This window comes from Echinops telfairi, unplaced genomic scaffold (assembly GCF_000313985.2).
Source record: "Echinops telfairi isolate 266 unplaced genomic scaffold, ASM31398v2 ScPeMD7_7468;HRSCAF=8506_0, whole genome shotgun sequence".
Taxonomy (NCBI): domain Eukaryota; kingdom Metazoa; phylum Chordata; class Mammalia; order Afrosoricida; family Tenrecidae; genus Echinops; species Echinops telfairi.
In genome coordinates this window covers 63,846,549-63,866,034 of record NW_022111369.1, presented here as the reverse complement: position 1 = coordinate 63,866,034, position 19,486 = coordinate 63,846,549, and the positions used below count along the sequence as shown (strand labels likewise).

Below are 19,486 nucleotides of genomic sequence, written 5' to 3'. Positions count from 1 at the left end.
CAAAATGGTTTGTAGGAACGGTATGGTGGGGGGTTGTGGCAAATCACAAGAGGAGGTTTCTGACCTAAGTGCTGTATTGTTATGACAGCATTGCCACGTGGAGTTCAAACCCAAGGGGCAGGGAGAGGAAGGGGTTGGATCTAGCTAGGACTCAGGACCCAGACCCTAGGTCACGTTAGCTGGCAGAGAACTAATTATGTGGTGACCGTTGCCCAGTTTTGTGTTGCTCATGTTTGAGAAGTGTCTTCTTATTCTGTCAGGCCCCCCTTTCCCTCGGTTTACAAAGAACCACACACATCTAGAAAACCCAATGCAAACGGCCGGGAACCTATTCGCCTGAGAGTTCCTTTTCCAGGGAGCTGAGCGATTATCCCTTTGGTACTCTTACTTCACACGTCATGAACCGGCCTGTGCCTGGGCTTTGTGCCAGTTCACTGCAATGCTGCCTGGGTAGAGCTTTACTCCCCCCCCCACCCCTCGCAGCCATCTTTTTTATTGCAGGACTACGTGTGCCTAGTGTTTAAAAAGCACTCCTCAGATTCTACAACCACTTGCTAAAATATTTCATCTTTGATTTAGGTCTGCTTTAAGCAACACGGCAGTTGACCCATCTTTAAGGATTGTTGCTTTTAAAATGCCATCTCTTAACTTAGTGGGGAATGATTTAGGAAGGGCTAAGTTCTCTACACATCCCACACAGCCGTTGGGATCCAGACGCACCATGGCGAGCACTCTCACCAGCTGGGGCCGTCCGTCAAATGCTTGGTATTCTTCTCAGCGAGCACTTTGTCCAGGCTGAGTCTGCAGACGGGGAATGCTTAGAACTGCTTAGGCATGAGAGCGGTCAAAGCTTCTGGCCCATTTCACAGCAGACCAAACCTTCCTACTCTGGTCTGAGGAAGGAAGGGGCTGCCCTCCGCCAGACCATGTCACGTATGCACACGTGCTCACTGTATGCACAAAATCTGTCTGGGGTGGCTGGCTGGCTCCCTTGGGGAAAACAAAACTAAGACTGAAAACCTGAACCCTGCTGGCAAAGAAGTGTGTGACTGTGGCCTGCTGCTGTCCTCGCCGAGCGCCATCTGAGGCTCACCCTTCATCGCAAGGGCCTGAGGGGGGAGGGGTGCATACGTCCAATTCATCTCTTCTAATTCTTTCATGTCCAATCGTGGTCTTGATGGCACCTACCGCATCTGTTCGTTCCAACGGCTCAACTGTATGGTGCGCTCTGACTACATACAATCATCAGCATTGTGTGTGTTGTTTTAGGGGCTGAGCAAGGTCTTCTATAGCACCAGGTAGCTGAAGAAAGCACACGTGACCTGTGGACACATCTTCCCAGGGAAGAGTAAGGCAAAAAAACAGACGAAGCCAACCACCACCAAAGGACGAGCCGAAAACACCATCCTGCTCGCCACGCCCCCCCCCCACGCCCCCTGGAGAAAGCCTTGCTGCACAAGTCCCCCAGCCAGTGACGGAGGCCTCCCCAGGGAAGGGCCACCCCCACGCTGGAGCTGAGTCATGCTGGTGTTTCACGGCCACTGCCCACAGTAGACATCCTGCCAGGAAGAGCCCAGCACGAGAGAAACACAGGGAAGAACCAAGGCATAAAGCAGAACCTCTCACTTAGGGTATTGTATCTTTCCAAAACACGAAAAATAAATACCTAAAACACGCCACCACGTTAAGCCAGAGAGGCAAGATGGTGCCGGTAGTTTGAATGGCCAGAAAACCGGGAGGTTTTCCTGGAGGAGGGCATGGAAAGCCACAGCAGACCCAACTCGGAGGGCAGCAAATCGAAAAATTCCCCTTAAACCCCATGAAAAGAAAGGTGCAATTTTATTTCATTTGCTTGTACCCAGAACCAAACTACTCTAATTGTAATGTTAGGTACCTCGCCGAGGGACGGTGGAAATGGCCGGTGTGCAGCCTGGGACCGGCCACGTGCCCAGCACTCTCAGCCGTGTGTCAGATGCTACTTGGGCGAAGGAGAACCACAGGGCATTTGGCGTATGTTACTGAGAAGTTAGTAACTCCTTCCTTCCTCCTTCCCCAGACTGGGCCACGTAAGCAACCAGTTCCATTTCTGGCCTGTTTGCTCCTGGTAACCATTGTTCCGGCTCGCTTTCCAAAATGCTACAGTGGAGACCAAATGAGATCTAGCAGGCTCGTTTGTTTGGGGGTGAAAGAAAAAAGAAGGGGGGAGCCTAGAAATATGCCACAAAATTATTTGTACAATACACTTGTGCAGAAATAATCTCTCGGTGAAGCAGTTTCTTTTTATACACATGTACAAAATTTAAACAGCAATATACACATAATCACAGTGAGGACGCTGGCAAGTTCACCAATCGGTAGTGTGAATACAAACTGCAAAGCAGCCTCCCAAGAGAACGATGCCACACAGTAAGCAGAGCTGGCCCGTCGGTCGCGAACCCCGAGCGTCCCTGCAGGAGGAAGGCCGTGCCAGGGGAGCAGCATGCGCGTCGAGACAAACAGCAATTTATGGCTAATGGCTGACAGAACAGCGGGAACAGTGACTCTCGCGCTGAGGCACATCCGGTCCTACGACATCTGCTTGTCTTTGTACCATTCCACGAACTCGTCCAACAAAACTGGCCCTGAGGAGAGGGAGAGAGAAGACAGCGGGACGGTGAGGCCTGACGGCCTGCCTTTCGGGAGGAGGAGGGCAGCCGGGGAGGAGGGGCCAGCACAGTACTTACAGGCTCCATCCTCGTCGTAGTTGCTGAGGTCAAGGTTAATGGTTCTGCTGAACTCTAGCACATTGCACCACTGGTCTTTGTTAATAACTTTGTATTTTGATTGCTGGTGGAGGGAAAAGTAGCATGAATTACTGACACTGGAAATCAACAAACAGGAGTGTTTCAATTGCCATCGGAAGCAGCTTTGTCCCGTTCAAGGGCAGTTGGCTCTTCCGGTTGGAGGGGAGTTAGGTGCCAAGTGAAGATGGTGAGAGGGAGCGGAGCCAACTCTCTGGTGACAATGCGTCATTACAAAAATTCCATGGGAACGCAAAATAAAATGGCAAGCACTTCTAGAAAGGGAATTTTCTATCCCTTCAAGTGGTCTGCGTTGGCTGCAGGCATCAAGGAGATCACTGCTGATGGATCCCTGGGAAGCCCTGCCCCAGGGGAACCAGCCCTGCTCCCTGCGGGTCAGTCAACAAGCACTTACTAAGTGGCCCGAGTGGTCTTAGAACCTGGTGCTCGGGCCTTTGAAGAAACTGACCTGTCTAATCTGATCACTCAAAACTCAAATCTGATCACAGAAGCAGCTAAAATGGCCTCCCAGCAGTGTTGCGACTCCTCTTCGGGGAGAAACAAGCCACACGGACATTTCAAAACACAGCCGCCCCGCAGGAAAGTGTCAGTAAAACGGAACTTGGAACCAAGAACCTGAACCCTCATCACTCAAATCAGGCACATAACTGACACAATACAAGTAGGTACATAAAAAGCAAAGAGGACTCAAGCCAATGGGTTTCAGGATCCAAACACAAGCGGAAACCAAGAAACCAAAGGATGATGGTCCCCTTTAAAAGAAAAATGCAAGTAATGTAAGCAGTTGGAAAGGAGAGAGACCAAAGCACAGATCACAGGCTGAGCTTCCTGAGCCATTCAAAGCAAAAGCCAGTCCCTGGAAGCGTTGCTGATCCTCCTGCAATCCTGCCAAGTCAAACTGGCACAGGCAAGGCCTTCCAGCCGCCAAGGAAGGCTTTGCTTCCCATTCCAGGGCTGCTAAGGTCTCTGGGAACAAGAATCTACTTGGATTCATGATCGACTGGGCTGACTGATCTCAGAGGTCGTCCCAGAGATAAGCACGGTTTACTTTTAGATACAGCCAGTCTGTCGTACAAATAAGCAGCTCCTCAACTACAACCCGCTTTTGTGCGGTTTCTGAGAAGTTCCCGTGAGTAATGTGAAAAGCAAGTTCTGATAGCAGTCCTCAACACCTGCACTGGCTGAGAGCAAGGTGAGTATTTCAAGAGTGGAGCCGGAGTCAGGGTCGGTGCAATACTCTGAGCAGCCTTCCTGTCGAGCAAAGGGCCTTTGTGACACAGGGCCGGGGCAGGAGGGCGATGAGGACGTCACACGTGACAACCGTAGCAAACTCGCATCTGCGGTCCTTCCAACACTGATTACATTTCACCCCACACCAGGCTCAAAGCCCTCCAAAAGCAATACTTACAGTAAGCCACCCACCCAGGATGGGCTCGCCCCTGCCCGGTTTCTAATGCAGACATGAAGAAAAGGCAAGCTGAAGGCTACAGGGCCATTTTGCCTAGCATTTAAACTGGGGCCGAAAGTCGAAGGCACTTGGAAAAAAGAGCCAATGAGAACAGACTGTTGTTAGGAGCCATCGAGTCAGTTCCAACCCACAGAGTCTGTGCACAATCGTTCCTATGCCCGAGTGCATTGCAGATTACAACCTCACAATTCCTTATAATAATCCAAGAAGGCAGGCAGAGGGCAGTTTTTGTTCGTTTCTTAAAACTTATGCTTAATAAAAACAGGAATCTGTTTAAAGCTACATAAGTAAGTATTGTTATAAAAAGCAGTGTATTTAAAGCGAACTCCAACAGGGGGATGAGAAAGGACAGGAGAGGGTGGAGAAGACAGAGCCGGGGCGGCTTCAGAATCGGTTTTACACGGAATGACTTGACACAACAGGGAACACACGCAGACACACTTAGAGAATGGGCGGCTGCTGGGTGGCCATGACGTCGCCGTGAATTCCTACAGGCAGAAAAGCACAGCAAGCAAAAATGGTAGACTGTGGTTACATAAGTGACTGTGGTAGCTCTAAGCAAGTAAACACATACATTTCATAAAATAACAATTTGGTACCTCTAAGAATTGGTGAAAAACTGGAAAAAGGGGCCAGACTTTTCCTAATAACAGTCCCAACATGCACTTGGCAGTGTTTATGTCTAGGCTGCGCTGGTCCTTTTCCTGTTCAATAAACAAAAACAAGGGTGAGCCGATGCCCCCGGATAATAAATTCCAGTAATTCAAGTTTCGTTATTATTTAATTCCAACAACAAAGTAGTAAACAGCTCATTTATCACACACCACAGCACCCTGCATGGAGACTGGGGCGGGGGGAGGGGGGTAGTCAGCCAGCGCGGCAGATCCCACCATTCTGAAGACGAGACATACTCACAGAGAGGGAGGTCCGCAGCCTAATGCAAGTCAGTTAGTTATGTGCAGAAGCAGTATCCAAAACTATTTCCCGGTATAGAAACTACCTAACTGATCGCTTGCTTGGTTGACCATTTATGATAATTATCAAAATCCTTAATTGTTCACCCCCAAACCCCTAACTTAATTAAAGGGAGCCGAAAGGTTTCGATGTCCATGTTTAGGAGTTATGCTTCCTCAATAAGAGTCACTTTTCTACCTCTTTATTTCATCAGTAAATGTTCCCCTAATCGGGCTCATGTAGCGCTCAAGAGCGTGTGGGAGCTCGGGCGAGTCTCTCTCTCCAGGTGAGGGGAGGCCCTTTCACCCCACGGTAGGAAAGTGGTGTGTCTACCTCTGCGGTCCTCCTTACCTTGCTCTTGTTACACGGGAGACCGCCTACCCAACAGCCCTCACAAGCAGACGCGTGGAAGACCCCATTTCACCCGGATACCAGCCGAGCGCGAGCACAGAGACCTGAGCCTGGGAAGATGACGCTTGCTCCCACTGTGCCTGCAGACCAGCGGCCTGCTTCTCCTGCCTGCCCTCCTTACGGCTTCCTTCGGGAACTCCACGCGGGCAGTTTCCATGGACAGGGCGCAGGGTCTTAGAGCTGTACAAAGTCCCCTCCCCCTCCCATGCTGGCTCCATGGGCGGGCCTCTGCGCTACAGCGGAAACTTGCACGCCTACTTTGCCGCGGGGAAAGTGCCGGACCATCCAGTGGGTGGAGGAACACAACAGGCCGAGGGATGAAGCCATGGCCACTGCCATGCAGCCACACAAAGTCCTGAACAATGACATGTGGCCCGGGGGTACCAACAGTGACATGCTCTTGAAGCACACAGATAATTTCCAGTCATCCGCACGCGAGCCGGAATGCGTAGGACTCACTGACACAACACAGCAAATCTGGGGTCTCACTCAACAACAGTGAACACTGTCAGTGAAGGTGTGGCAGATGGGTAGCACGTTTGTCCTTTTGTCACAGTCATAAAACGCGACAATTCAAGAACAGACCAGGCCAGCGGGCTCCACGTCACCATCTCCACCACAGAGCTCGAGGCTGACTGTGGTGGGGGTTCAGGAGCGGGAACCACAAATCCCACAGTTCTCCAGAAACACACGGGACCTTCTTCTACAGCATCATCCTGTGCTTGCCCCCTGGCCACGCACACCCCGCTGCTCAGGGCTGCAGCTTCAGCTGCCGGCAGAGATGCCCTGGGAAACCACCACTTTCCACCAATGTGTTGCCTCCCTGGCCTGTTGCTTTGCAGGGCTTGTGCTGTGCAAGCAAATAGGGATCGAACACCCCTCTTCCCTGTATCCTAAGTGTGGCAGACAGCGCAGCACACCATGAAGCATTCCAAAGGAAAAGCAAACCTCCTCTGGAGGGGAGAGAGGTGCCCGTGGCCCGCATAAGCCCTCTGCCACCCTGGGCTGACGACACTGCTACTCGCGTCCCCTCGCTGGGGCTCGTCAGCATTCACTGAGTCCCAAAGACCTGAGATCTTGCTTTGAGATGAGCTGTGCCTATGCCCCGTCACAGTGGACATACACTGGGGTGACTAAATAGATACACGGGTACAAAGGACCTACACAGACCCCGGGGCACAATATAACCCTCTGACCACTGACGATCTGAAGGATGTCAGTGCACGTGTTGGGCAGTGAAGTGCAGACCTGGAGGAGAGGCATGGGACTCACAGGGCCAGAGAGCTGAGCAGCACTCTCACGCTCTGGCTCTGCAGCAGCTCGAAATCCCTCCCACCGTCTGCCTCGGAGCAAATGAGAGAAAGGCATTATAGATGCACTCACACCGGCTGAGGCGGGGCACAAAGCCGCAAAATCACCAGCTCTTAGGATTCTGGGAGCAGCGACGCTGAGAAACATCGACAGTGTCTCAACACGGATACTCCCAGAGGGCTCCCTGACAATGACCCCAATGGCGAAGGGGACCGCACTTAAACATGAGCGGAATCTCCTAGGAGGCAGTCAGGTAATCTCTGCTCAAAGCGTGCCAAGAAGCAAGGCCAGGCTAACAGATTCCTGGGCCCTAACAATGAAATTGAAACAGGAAAGCACCCCAAGACAGCCTGTACGGGGCCACTGAGGGAGAAGGAAGGGGGAAACACCCCCTCCCCCCAAGCCCATGGCTATGCATTTCACCTGGTAAAGAATATATTTTGTTTCCCAATAGGGGCTGAGCAAGTTCTATAATACAAAGATGCACACGTCTCCCAAATAATAAACAACTAGAACCCACCTTACTTTATTCTCCTTCTTAACTATAGGTGAAAATCGGCAGCTACAGAACAAGGTCAGGCTTTGAGCAACACAGCCGCCCAACCAAAAGCTCCCTCCCCAGATAGCCTTAAGAAGGTCTATTTTGTATACAGCAGAAACGCATTCCCTAAGCTCAAGACTAACGAAGTAGTAGGCAGTCAGGAAGAGGAAAGCCATTGGAGTTAGGTCTGATTCCGAATCCTAATATAAGAATAAACTTTACGCAAGTCTGTTCCCGGCTAGGTCTTCCCGTAAGACACCAACAGTCAATACCTTTCCCTCAAGTGACAGCCCGACAACGTATGAAACGACAAATGGAACAAAACAACGGGTCGTTAACCAACATGGACACATGGTGTGTTTTCAGCTGATGCGCAGTTTTCTGGGTCCCAGGAGTTGCATGTGAAGAGGAACCTTAAATTACTAAAACGGTAAAGAAAAAGACTTCCAACAGAGGGGAGAAGTCCCAAAGATTTTCAAGTCTAGTGGGGCCTCAAGAAACGGTGAGCAGCCATGATTCAGACATAGTAAGTGACAACCAAGACAGAGGTTGGCATGTGATGTCAAAAGGCTTACATCAAGGGCTTACAAACTAGGTCCATTGTGAGAGACCAAAAGCCAACTGCCATCGAGCTGACTCCGATACACAGGGGCCCCTACGGCAGAGCGGAGCTGCTCCTTAGGGTTTCTGTGATTTTAAGTCTTTACAGGAGCAGTCAGCTTCATCTTTCTCCCAGGACCAGCTGGGAGCTTTGAACTCCCGATCTTATGGTTGTAGCAGCCTAAGCTACCAGCACTCATCGGGATTTGCAAAAATTGGACAAAGAGAAAAATCCAGCCAGTCTGTTTCTTTTACAACTACCCAAAGGGGAAACACACACACACACACACACACACACACACACAGCTCCAAAGAATCCAAATCTTCAACCTTGTGACACACACACACACACACACATACACACAGCTCCAAAGAATCCAAATCTTCAACTTTGTGATTCAGTCCAGGCAGCTGAAAGTGTAGCAAATTGGTGTTTTGAATGGGAAATTGAAAAAACAAACAACCTCCACCACACATTAAAAAGCTAAAGGTCAGAAGACCCAAGAGTGCCATCCCCTGAGAAAAGCCCATCTGAAATAATTTATTTTGTTAAAACAGCCAGCTTTCGTTGCCAGAAAACCGTGTTCTCAAAAACAGCAAGTCAGTAAAGAAGGAGTGGGGCGTGGCCCAGGCAGCCTGAGCTCAGTGTCCTATTACACTTCCTTGAGAAAGAGGAAGAGAATTAAACATTAAGAGACAATGAACTTTGTAAATAACCACTGAGCAAGTCTGTGTGGTACTTCAATAACCAAAGATGACTATTAAAGTTAAATGGGCACCATTTCCAGGGTAACTGAATTGGGGTCGGACAAAAATATTCTTCTCCATGCCCTCAGCGGGCCTGTGTTCCTTGTCAGTTACAGTGAGGGTCTGTGGGGAAAGCAGAGAGAGGCAGGGGGTGACGGTGGGTGGGGTCATACGTGGGGGGTGGAGAGGAGAAAATTAGGCAAATACACAGGCGTCCCTCGGAGACTGTGGCTTGGTTTCAGATCACCACAATAGAGCGAGCCACCAAAGAGTTTTGGTTTCCCAATGCATGTAGAGCTGTCTATCCGACGTTCAGGCTGTCCGACAGACAGCGGCATCGGCAGCCGTTGTCAGAGAACAATTCACAGCCATCGGTGCAAGCATGAAAGAGGAGCAAAACACCGAAACAGCACTCTGAGCGGCACCTTCAGCAACCGCACCCAGAGCAGGAAAATTAACCGTCAGTGGTAGATAATAATAAATGAACTGGGAAGCAAGGCAAAGCAAAGTCAGTAAGACCAGAAGCTGGTTCTTTGAAAGAATCCACAACACTGGGAAACGACCGGCAAACCTGACCAAGGACAAGAAAGGTGCAAGTCTCAGGAGTCGGAGATGACAAGGGTGCCATCCCGAAAGAGCCACTCGCACGGACGGACACCAGCACTGCTCACACTGACAGCACGTTGCAATCAGCCCAAATGCCTGTTGGCAGAAGGCTGCATAAAGAAACCCCGGTCCAGAAACCCCAGGAATACGAAACCCTCCTAGCGTGGACTGAGCTGGAGAACACAAGGCTGCGTGTAGTCAGTCAAGCCTCAAGAAGCGAATCTTGTGAGACCACGCACGAAGACTCGCACACCAAAAGGAAGGGACTTTGGAGCGTCCCACGGAAGGGATGGCGCGTCAGGGTGGGAAGGTGAAGCAAGGGGTCGACGACGGAGCTGCCCTGGGTGAATGGGGGGACAGAGGTCACGAGAAGGAAGAGAACTCAGTGAGAGGGCGTGGGGTAGGAGGAGGGCGGTGGATTTGATGGGTGGTTTTAATTGTTGTGGGCACACCCGATGGTATGAAATGTAAATCCCTCATCTACTTCACAATAAAAAATTCATTCATTAAAAGACTGTGTAATGGTCTCATGAGAATTTGAAATACTTAACTGCCCAAATGTAACAGGGACACAAAGTGATCACGTGCTGGTAGAAAAAAGGCACCATTGACTTCCTCAATGCAGAGTTGCCACAAAACGCCCTTCAAATGTAAGGCAGTATAGCGTGCAGGCACGTGAAAAGAAAAAAAATTGCTATATAATCGTGGAAATCTTTATGAAACAAAAATACCCAAATGTGAAGCTATTGTTTCAGGACATCACCTTCACTTGGGTCTCTATCCTTAACAGCTTTCCACGAGGAATTCTGCACCTTCTGGCTTACACCACGTTAACACAGGCACTGGGGCATCTTGTGCCTTGGGACTGTTCTTTGAACTTGAGGAAAGTACAGAGCTGAGAGGGCATTTTCATGGCTGTATAGTGGATGGAGTAGTTTCCAACAACTTCCGTGCATCCGTTGTTACCTTGAAGAATGACCAAGTGTGTTGTGATGGACCAAACACTTCAACACAAATTTTCTGGTCTTTTCTTTCACCAGTGCAGTGGTTCAACGTTCTGTCAAATTTCTTCATAAAAAGCCCTCTTGATCATCCTGCATTATTTAACAAAATCTATCAAGAGCACGCCCTCCGGAACCTCACAAATGCTTCTGAATGGATTTCTCTGCCTTGAATTGGCCGGCCCAGCAGATCCTCTGAGAAGCCACGGATTTGATTGGCTCTTATTTGGAAGGCGCCCTGATGAGACTAAGCTAAGACTGAGAGAGCCTGTCTGCAGGCTCTCCCTGACCACAGAACCGTGTTCAGACACGTTGTGTTTTGCATAAACGCGTGCAAGCTGTGAACCAGAACTCGAGTAGCCAATCCCGAGTCACCTAGAATCTGAGAAGTGGGATGACACGAGAAGCCTGCGCTGGTAACAACGGAAGAAACTTAGTCAAGTTAGAAATGAATCCAAATGGGAACAGATTTAGGTTAGATGTCGAGAAATTCTGTAGTAGGGGTTGCTGAGCACAAAACCCTCAAAGCCCACTGCGATCGAGTTGATTCCAACTCACGGTACCCCCTTCCAGGACAGGTAGAACTGCTCCTGAGGGTGTGAGACTGTGAGTCTTTATGGGGCAATTAAAAGAGAGGTGAAAGAAAGCTAGGGAAATAAAAAATGAACACGGCATCAGTGACTTGTGGGGCAACACCAAGCTGGCTAACAGCTATTACGGAGCCAGAAGGGAAAACGGAGGGGCCTAGAAAATGTGTTTGATAAAGTGGTCACTGAAGATATCCCCCAATTCAACAAAAAACTATGAACTTACAAATACCCAAAGCTCAATAAACTTCAAGCAAAATAAACGTAAGCAGAATTATGTTAAGGTACATCATAAGCCACTTGCTGGAAAATGGAATAAAAGCAGTCTGAAAACAGACATTGTCTTGAAAGAAAACAAGGTAAAAGTATGACATCAGACTTATTGTCAAAAACTACACAACAGAGTCGGCAAGGAGAGACATCACTGACAATACTAAATGAGCCAACTGTCAGTCCATACTTGTCTGCCCAGAGAACTATCTTTCTACGTTAAAAGCAGAACGAAAGCATAGAGAAGTTATCTCTAGTAGGTCTGCATGATGGTCAGGAATTTTTTTTTTAGGCAAAAGAACATGAGACGACATGGAAAGTAGAATCTATGCAAAGCAATAAATAATTTTTTTTAATGACAAAATAATTGGGCAAATATAAAAGATATGTTTCAATTTCCTTGAAATTTTAAGATTTTGTGTAAATAATGACAACAATCCGTTGAGAGATTTGTAGCATCAACAGGTTTTCTAAGACGGAGCTACATGCTATGAACAAAAGAGCTACTTTACATATAACGACACATACAGGTTACAAGCAAAAAGATGGAAAACGATACCATGCAGACTTTAGTTAAAGAAAGGGTGAAGTGGCTCTATTTTCTGTCCAACAATGTTATCAGGGGTAGAGACAGACATTCCAATACTAAATGTGTACCAACACTGTTGGAGCTTCCAAGCACATGAAGCAAAACCTGAAAGTCGTCATGGGAAAAATAACTACAGTTGGAGAGTTGGGCCCTCCTCTCAGTAATGGATAGAACATCATTATGGGTGTAGAGAAAGCAATGAGGAAAGAGAAGTCTCCATAAACAAGGGCAGAATATTCATTCTTGTTAGGGGTAGTTTTAACCAGAATCACAGCAGACTGACTGCATTCTAGACCATTATTCTCCATAAACTTAAGGAGACTGAAGTGATAGAAAACAGAATTAGTTATCAGTAATAGACATGTATTTGCCAAATTTGCAAATACTCAGAAAATAAACAGCACACGTTTTAAAATGGGTACATGTGTTGGTTTATTTATTGTGAATAAATATATATATATAAAACACTTTCCATCGTAATACCTTACACAAGTACAGATGTGCTGCTAGGTGATATTAATTACACTCATCGTGTTGTTCAACCATAACCAAGGGGTAAAAATACAAGGAAATTACAAAGGCTACTAGAAAATATTCTGAACTAAATGCAAATAAAAAATACATTACCAAAGCTCAGCTGACTTGAATCTAGTTGGTAATTATGTAATGATTAAATATGGTGGATGCTATCCATCACGGCAGAAGAGCAATTCACTTGTCAATATTTACTGAGACCCTCCATTAATATAATTAAGGGCTGTATCTAAAACCAAAGCCAGGAAGGGAGAGATGTCAGAGCTATCTAAATGAAGGCCGCAAGATCCCTCTCAGGCAGGACGATCCCAGGCAGCTGGCCTGGGCTAGAAGCACTGGAGGGAGCTGTAGGCACGGGAAAAGGGTTGTAGGAAGGGACCCAGCCAGACCACAGGCAGAAAGGCCAAAAGAGGGCTGGCGGCAAGTTCAGGGACACCATAGCTACTCTGGTCTCGTCACAACATGGAAGGCAGGAGGAGGAGGAAGGGGAGTGACTTGCAGACTGGCCTTGGCGTCAGTAGACTTGGGTTGCGTCCTGGATCTACTCAACAGCAGAAACGACCATGGCCAGATTTGTCCGTTCTTCCGAGATCCATTTTCTTCCCTCATCAGGGGAAGCAACCGCACTGCACACAGACGGAGCCCTGTGTTCCTCTGACAGCAACGGGACGCGACGAGGGCGATGGGGAGCAGAGCGGAGGGCCGGGGCTGGGGGAAGGCGAGCGTGGGCTGAGAAGGGAAAGCCTGTGGGAGAGGAGCTACCGTGGGCGTGCGGGGGCTCAGCCAGTGCACACGAGCCCCAGGAGACGGGCGGAGACGGAGCAAGGATGGAAGCAAAGCCAGGAGGAGGAGAAGCACACCCAGTAGGGAGCAGGGGTACCTGGGAGAATCCTGAACCCCCACAGGGGGCGGTGGAGTGGGAAAATCAAGGCTGCTTTTGGTACAAGTGGGACAGTGCTTCTAAACCAATGTCCTTTGCGCTGGACGACACCAGCTGGCCATAGGAGAAAGCACTGGCAGGCAACCTTTCGTGGTAGGAACAATACGCTTATCCACAAGCACCTGTCAAGTCACTTCTGCTACCATCACAGCCAGGCCCAGGAGTCCCACGCTGCACCAGCACCTTGGTGTTTTTTTTATATTAAAAGGTTGCAATGGCTAAACCAGCGAGGCAGGCAACCTGAGAACGGCCAATGTTCCCACAGGGCAGGATTCCTCACCCAACAGACCTCTGGGGCTGTGCCCCAAAGGAGGGGAGGGAGATCAGGATAAGAGAAAAAAAGAACTGAATCATGTGTCGCCTCACCCTCGTCTTTAAAAAAAAAAATCATTAAAAACTGCATTCCACAGAGAAAGCCCAGTCTCTGGACAACCAGACTAGCAAACAGACCGAAAACACTGTTGGTGAAATAAGGACAATAGCATGGGCCGTGGCTCGTGTGCGGCTAACTGCAATGCCGATGGCTGGTCTGATCGCCCTACATCTGCTGACCAGGCTGAAAAGTCGTCTGTATTCCGCGCCAGTAGAACCACTCTCACGCACTTGGACCTAGCTCACTCAGACAAACAGGAGGACCACATTTCAAATGATGATTAGAGAAATACGACTGGGTAATATTAACTGCCATTTGGTTTTCGTTTGAAATTCAGATGGTTTCCCAAAAGGGCACAGACTAACACTCGATGTGAAACTCGATGAGTAGGGCTGGCTGGTTCCAGGAAGCTCCCAGGCACAGGCTTATTGCTCTGTGGGCTCTGAGCAGGAAAGGCCTTCCCGAGCATAACACAGACATTTACTCAGGACAGGATGGAATGCCCAGGTGTAAGGGGCTTTTAAGCCAATCACAAGAGCTTTTAGAGCCTGTCTGCCACTACAGCTTTTTGGCTACCATACTGAATTGATGCCCAGAATCGGGGTTAGTTTAAAAGTGCACACGAAGGCTAACCTCTAACTAGCACCCGGGCACAAAGGCCTCGCTCCCCTGGCTGTGGCAGGTGCAAACCAAGCTCAAAAGGCAGTGAGGAGGAGGGAGGGGGAGAGGGGAACATCTGGATAGGCTCCAGAGAACTCACCCGTGCAAAGTCAAACGCATATCTGTAAATAAGTTTAAAGTTTGTAGACTCATTTAATAATGATCTTAAGTAATCCAAAGTATTTCTTAGTTTTTCTGTTGTATCACATCTAGAAAAACAGAATAAAGGCAAATTATAACCTGAGCTTTTTCTTCATTGGGGCAGTAACATATAAGACACAATAGCAAAAGGAGAGACTAAAAACTCTAAAATCAGAACATATCCATGCTAACCTGGTTTTCGGTGCTTTAAACAAAAATTTTATATACCCTTTAATATATAATAAATATGTAATAATACATTTTTTCAAATGTACAGAAGAGTGGAGATAGCAGGTAAGCATCCAGGCACTCGCCCCCTCGCGTTACCGACGAACATGCTGTGCCGTGCCGTCTGCGGGGAGCGACCTCACCAGGAGGTGTCCCATCTCTGAACTGTTTGAAAGCGGCAGACAGTAAGACACTTCAACACCTCCTAGGCACAGTGGCATTCTCCTACCGAATCAAATGCCACCACTGCTCTGAAGGCGTCCTACTACCAACTTTCAGACCTAATGTGCAGTCCAGATGCAAACTTCCCAATCTCCCCCAAATGCCTTGTCAAGTCCGTTCTTTCCACTCCAGGATGCAGCCCTGGAGCATGCCTGGCTGCCTCCTCTCATCACAGGCTCCCATCGTTTCCCTGTCTGACAGAGACTTCAGCAGCCCATTTCGCGGACGGTACAGGATCGGGCAGTGCTGTGTCAACAGGACTGCTAGTCGGAACCGACTGGACGGCACCATCACCACCTCCGCGTTTAGTTCTATCGGCTGGAGAGTCTACCCTGCCTTCGGTGATATCATGTTGGGTTATTGTTTGCGTTATTGGTTCACAGCTAGTATTCACCAGATTGTCCGTTTTGAAAGTGTCTTTTCAGCCTTTGGCGAAATAAGCAAGCTGTGAAACGGTGACTGGGCTGCTCCTCACTCACCATCCATACCCAGCCATGTTGGCCTCCACTGCCCACCTGTGGGAGGTGCAAAACGACAATGTCCTGAGCTCATCACCCGTCTCGACACTGACTCTCTGTCAGGAGTCTGCCCAGCCCCCCTTTGTATTTTTGGATGTATGGGTTTGGGTCTCCTCTGTTACTCTCTTTGTCCACTTGGACGTACACACAGCCCCAGCTTGGGCAGCACATCCTTCACGCTGGCAGCACGTGCTCTGACACGCGCCCATCTGTGAGCAGGCCCTAGCTTTCTGGAATAACATGTCCCTGCTCACTTTGTCCTTGCCCTGCCCCAGATTTAAGACCAGCCATTTCCAGGGAGCTATGGTGATACTAACCTATTTTTAATGGTGGCCCACTGTGTACTTTTCATAAGGAAACAAAGACTAACTGGTTATCTTTACATGTTAGTTTTCTGTTTGTAAAATCTAGCCCTTAAAAAGATTAAGAAGAAGAGCCATCATTTTACCAGCAATACAAAAAACTTTCGATGCTGGATATGTGTCCTGTTACTGAAGGGCTTCACCTCCTACTAAGTAGAGATAATGCATACCGTAAGTATTAGCAAATTAAATATTTTACCATCTTTACAAACTAAAATGTGGTTCATAATAAAGTATACCGACTTGTTTTCAGCAAAAAGTTGTGACCGGTCCTTGGTTTGTAGCTCATGACAAATATAGTCCCTGTGATCTTTCTCCCAAGACGAGAAACCATCTAAAAGCCAAGAGTTATGAGCAAATGCTTAATTTCTATGGGTTCAGGAAAATTTAGAATGCTCTTTACTTCCTGAGGTTGGATAACTTAAAAAAGATAAATTGGAAAAGGTTTCTTCAAGGGATGGACCATGTCAGTTGAGAAATGAAAGGGAGGCATAAACTACAAGATCGCTGGGAACGAGCAAGGGCCGACCAGACTTAAGCAGCAGCAGTGCCAAGGCCCAGTGGCAGAAGGGCACAGAGCCCAGTGCAAGGGCTAAATGAAAGCCACTGGACTGAGACCCACCCAGAGGAAAACAGGTGCAGGATGCGGCTGAGAGGGAGCTGGCTCTGTGGTCCACAGTGAGTGACTTTAAAAACCGAATCCTAGAAATACTGGAAGCTTGCTTCCCAGTGTGGGAGACAGGGAGAGAATGGGAATGACCAGACTCGCATGTTGAACAGCTCTCTCCCCAGCTCTCTGCGAAGAAGAGCTTAGGAAAGGGAAGGAAGAGATACTCCTAGTCCAGCTAGAGATCCTGTGCCTAAAGCCAAACCAGGGGTTCTGGAGGCCCACCAGGCAAGCCACGAAGTGGGAACAGCAAGTCTCTGGGAGGCATGAATGGGGGAGTGGGGCTCTAGTGTATGTTTGGTTTTTAAATTGTGTGTGTATAATAAAAAGAATGATGATGGCAGAGAGCCAAAGAGGAGGGAAACCAGCTCATCGCACGAGCTACGAAGCTGGTCCCTGCTCTGTCTTCTCCCCTGGATAGGAAAGGTCAAGACCAAAGCCACAAGACATTTTCTCGGTTTGGGCGTATGAGTCTTTGGGTAGAGCGGCCAGGCCAAATGGGAAGTCCAGAATGAGTACAGCCACCCTGGTCAAACCACGGCCGAGGGACTGAGACGCCAAGAAAGCTTGCCCAGGGTGTAGAAAACCATCTGCTCTGTTATTCCCAGGATAAAACGCACAAGGTAGTATTCACTGCATGTGTCTATTAAAGAGATTACCAAAGGTTAAGCTAGCTTACGGGGGCTACAAAAAGTGCCTATCACTGGTGGGGTGGTCTAATGAGTTATGAATTGGGCTCAGCACAAGGTTAATGGTTCAAACCCATCAGCTGCTCCTTGGGAGAACAATCAGGCTTTCGGGTCCAGCGAACCCACAGGGTCTTGGAAAGCCCGAGGGGCAGTTCTGTCCTGTCCTGCAGGACGGTCATGATTTGGAATGGGCTCAGGGGCACTGAGTTTGGTTTCAAGAGTTTATGGAAAAGTTCCACTATTTAAAAATTCCCTTTTCCCAGGAACTCTTCAAAGTCCCCTCATATCACTGATGACAAGTTTCATCTGCTTTGATTGGAACTTCCCCCACAGGTCTCCGGACCAACCCCCATTAGGGAAAGAGGCTGGGTCACCAGGTCCAGAGGAGCCATAGACTGCCATCTAGTGGCCTTTCACTCATCTCACTGCTGAGTAGAGTCTGACTCACAGCAACCATGCAGCACGGAGCTGAAGCGCCCCTGGGGGTTTCCGAGACCGTACCTCTTTACAGGGGTAGAAAGCCTCATCTTTCCCCCAGGACGTCTGCGGAGCTTCCTTAGCAGAGGGCCTGTGAAGAAGCAGGCTTGGCAAGTTCAAGCCAGCAACTGAAGTCACGTCACAAAGTAGCCACATCATAAACACAAGTTTCCCCTATGCATGTCTCCAGGGCACGTACAGTGACACTCTCAGAAGCCACCAAGCCTCAGGGCCACACCTCTGGGGAGCACCATTATCGTTTCCCAGAACAAACACGAAATGTGGAGTCATCTGTGTGACCTGTGCTGCTGGGACAGATTTAGAAGCAGAGAAATGAGGACACGAGTATCCCCAGAGGTTATAAAACCTGACCCCTAAACATGAGGCAAAGTCAATTTCCTGTTAGAGATTTTACATCAAACGTTCCCATCTTGCTGCCTTTGGGGCCTGTGGAACTGCCTTTATGTAATTTCCACACAGCGGCAGTAGCCAGGGGTTGCTTTTGCCTGTCTGTGGAGGGGCGCCAGACGAGGAGTGCGGCCCACCGGTAGGGAAGGCCTCGCTCGCCCTCTGTCAGCCAGCCCAGTCCCTTCTCCAGTCTGTCGTGTGTGTTGATTAGGAAGGCGCTTTGAAGCTGCAGGATGGGGGTTCCCTACCGGCCCCTCCCATTTCTCCCCAAAGTCCTATGAAACAGCGCTCAGGACTGTGCACCCAGTCCCTCCCAGTGCCATCAAGGAGCTGGGTGGGCTCCCCAGTGCCTGGTGAGAGCCACATCCCATCACTTAAGAGTCTGGAGGCAGTTTGAGAGGGGGTGGGGTGGAGTAAGACTCAGTCAAAACCCTCTCTGGTCCCCAAACACACTGATTTCCATTTCTACCACACTCCCACTGTAATGATTTTTTCTTCTTAAATGCAGCATTTTGACTAAATCTATATAAACACAGATTTTGCCATTTAATGTTGACTCCGATTTGAGGACAAGTCATTTCATCAGGCAGGTTTAATAAAACTACGAATGTGGGGTGGGGAATTAAATTCCTGAATAGGATTAGCAGGTACTATAAAAGAGGGACTGCTCATCTTCAGCGCCTGTGTAAGAGGCCTTCAAAAAGTTGGTGGAAAAATTCAATGATAAGATAATGGGATCTTTTCCATGAACTTTTTAAAGTCCCCGTGTAGGCTCAAGTAGAAAGAAAATGTTTTGAGAATGATGGCAACATATGTACAAATGTGCTTGACACAATGGATGTATGGATTGTGTTAAGAGTTGTACGATCCTCCAATAAAATGATTTTAAAAATACATAAAGTCTCCTTGTAAATAATTCTGAAGTTTCTTACTTAGAGGGTGTACAAATACAGTACTTATTTATGATGAGTTGATTTTAGTTCATTTACACAGCATGAACAGAAAGGTCTTAGGACTTTTAGATCTTTCATCTGAACATTTTTCCCAAGGGCCTGCCCTTCATGCACTTGACCATGGTCACAGCATCTGTACTCCCAGACCTCGAGTGGCTGGGTTTAGGGCACTGGTTTATGGAACCAGTTACGAGTCGAGGGAGGCTTGGGGCTTGGAAGGGCTGAGAGCTTGGAGGACCGCTGTCAACGACAGAAGGCTCTTCAAGATGGTTAACTTTACCTCACTGATGAGGAAAACAATCTCCGGATTTCATGGCACAAAAAATTAACGACCGAGTAGCAGCCAGCGTTTTACAGGACTCTACCTGCCGCTGCCCAAGTCTTGCCAAGTGGCAGGCAGAGTTAGTTCCCAGCCATGAGCCCGCCAC

General features: G+C 48.6%; 1 protein-coding gene across 3 annotated transcripts in view; it reads right to left on the bottom strand.

Annotated features, from left to right (window-relative positions):
• Nucleotides 1-2,246: 2,246 nt before the first annotated feature.
• DCUN1D4 (defective in cullin neddylation 1 domain containing 4) overlaps nt 2,247-19,486 on the bottom strand; it is an 87,946-nt gene continuing 70,706 nt past the window's right edge. For 2 of the 3 annotated variants that reach the window (XM_004706282.4, XM_045284045.1), the window contains 4 exons: nt 14,494-14,602; nt 4,869-4,973; nt 2,724-2,826; nt 2,247-2,621 (listed from right to left, as the gene is read on the bottom strand). In XM_004706282.4, the coding sequence (XP_004706339.1) occupies nt 2,566-2,621; nt 2,724-2,826; nt 4,869-4,973; nt 14,494-14,602 (373 nt within the window). In that variant the 3' untranslated portion in view covers nt 2,247-2,565. The remainder of the gene's footprint in view (nt 2,622-2,723; nt 2,827-4,868; nt 4,974-14,493; nt 14,603-19,486) is intronic. The other variant, XM_045284044.1, reaches the window with a different exon arrangement.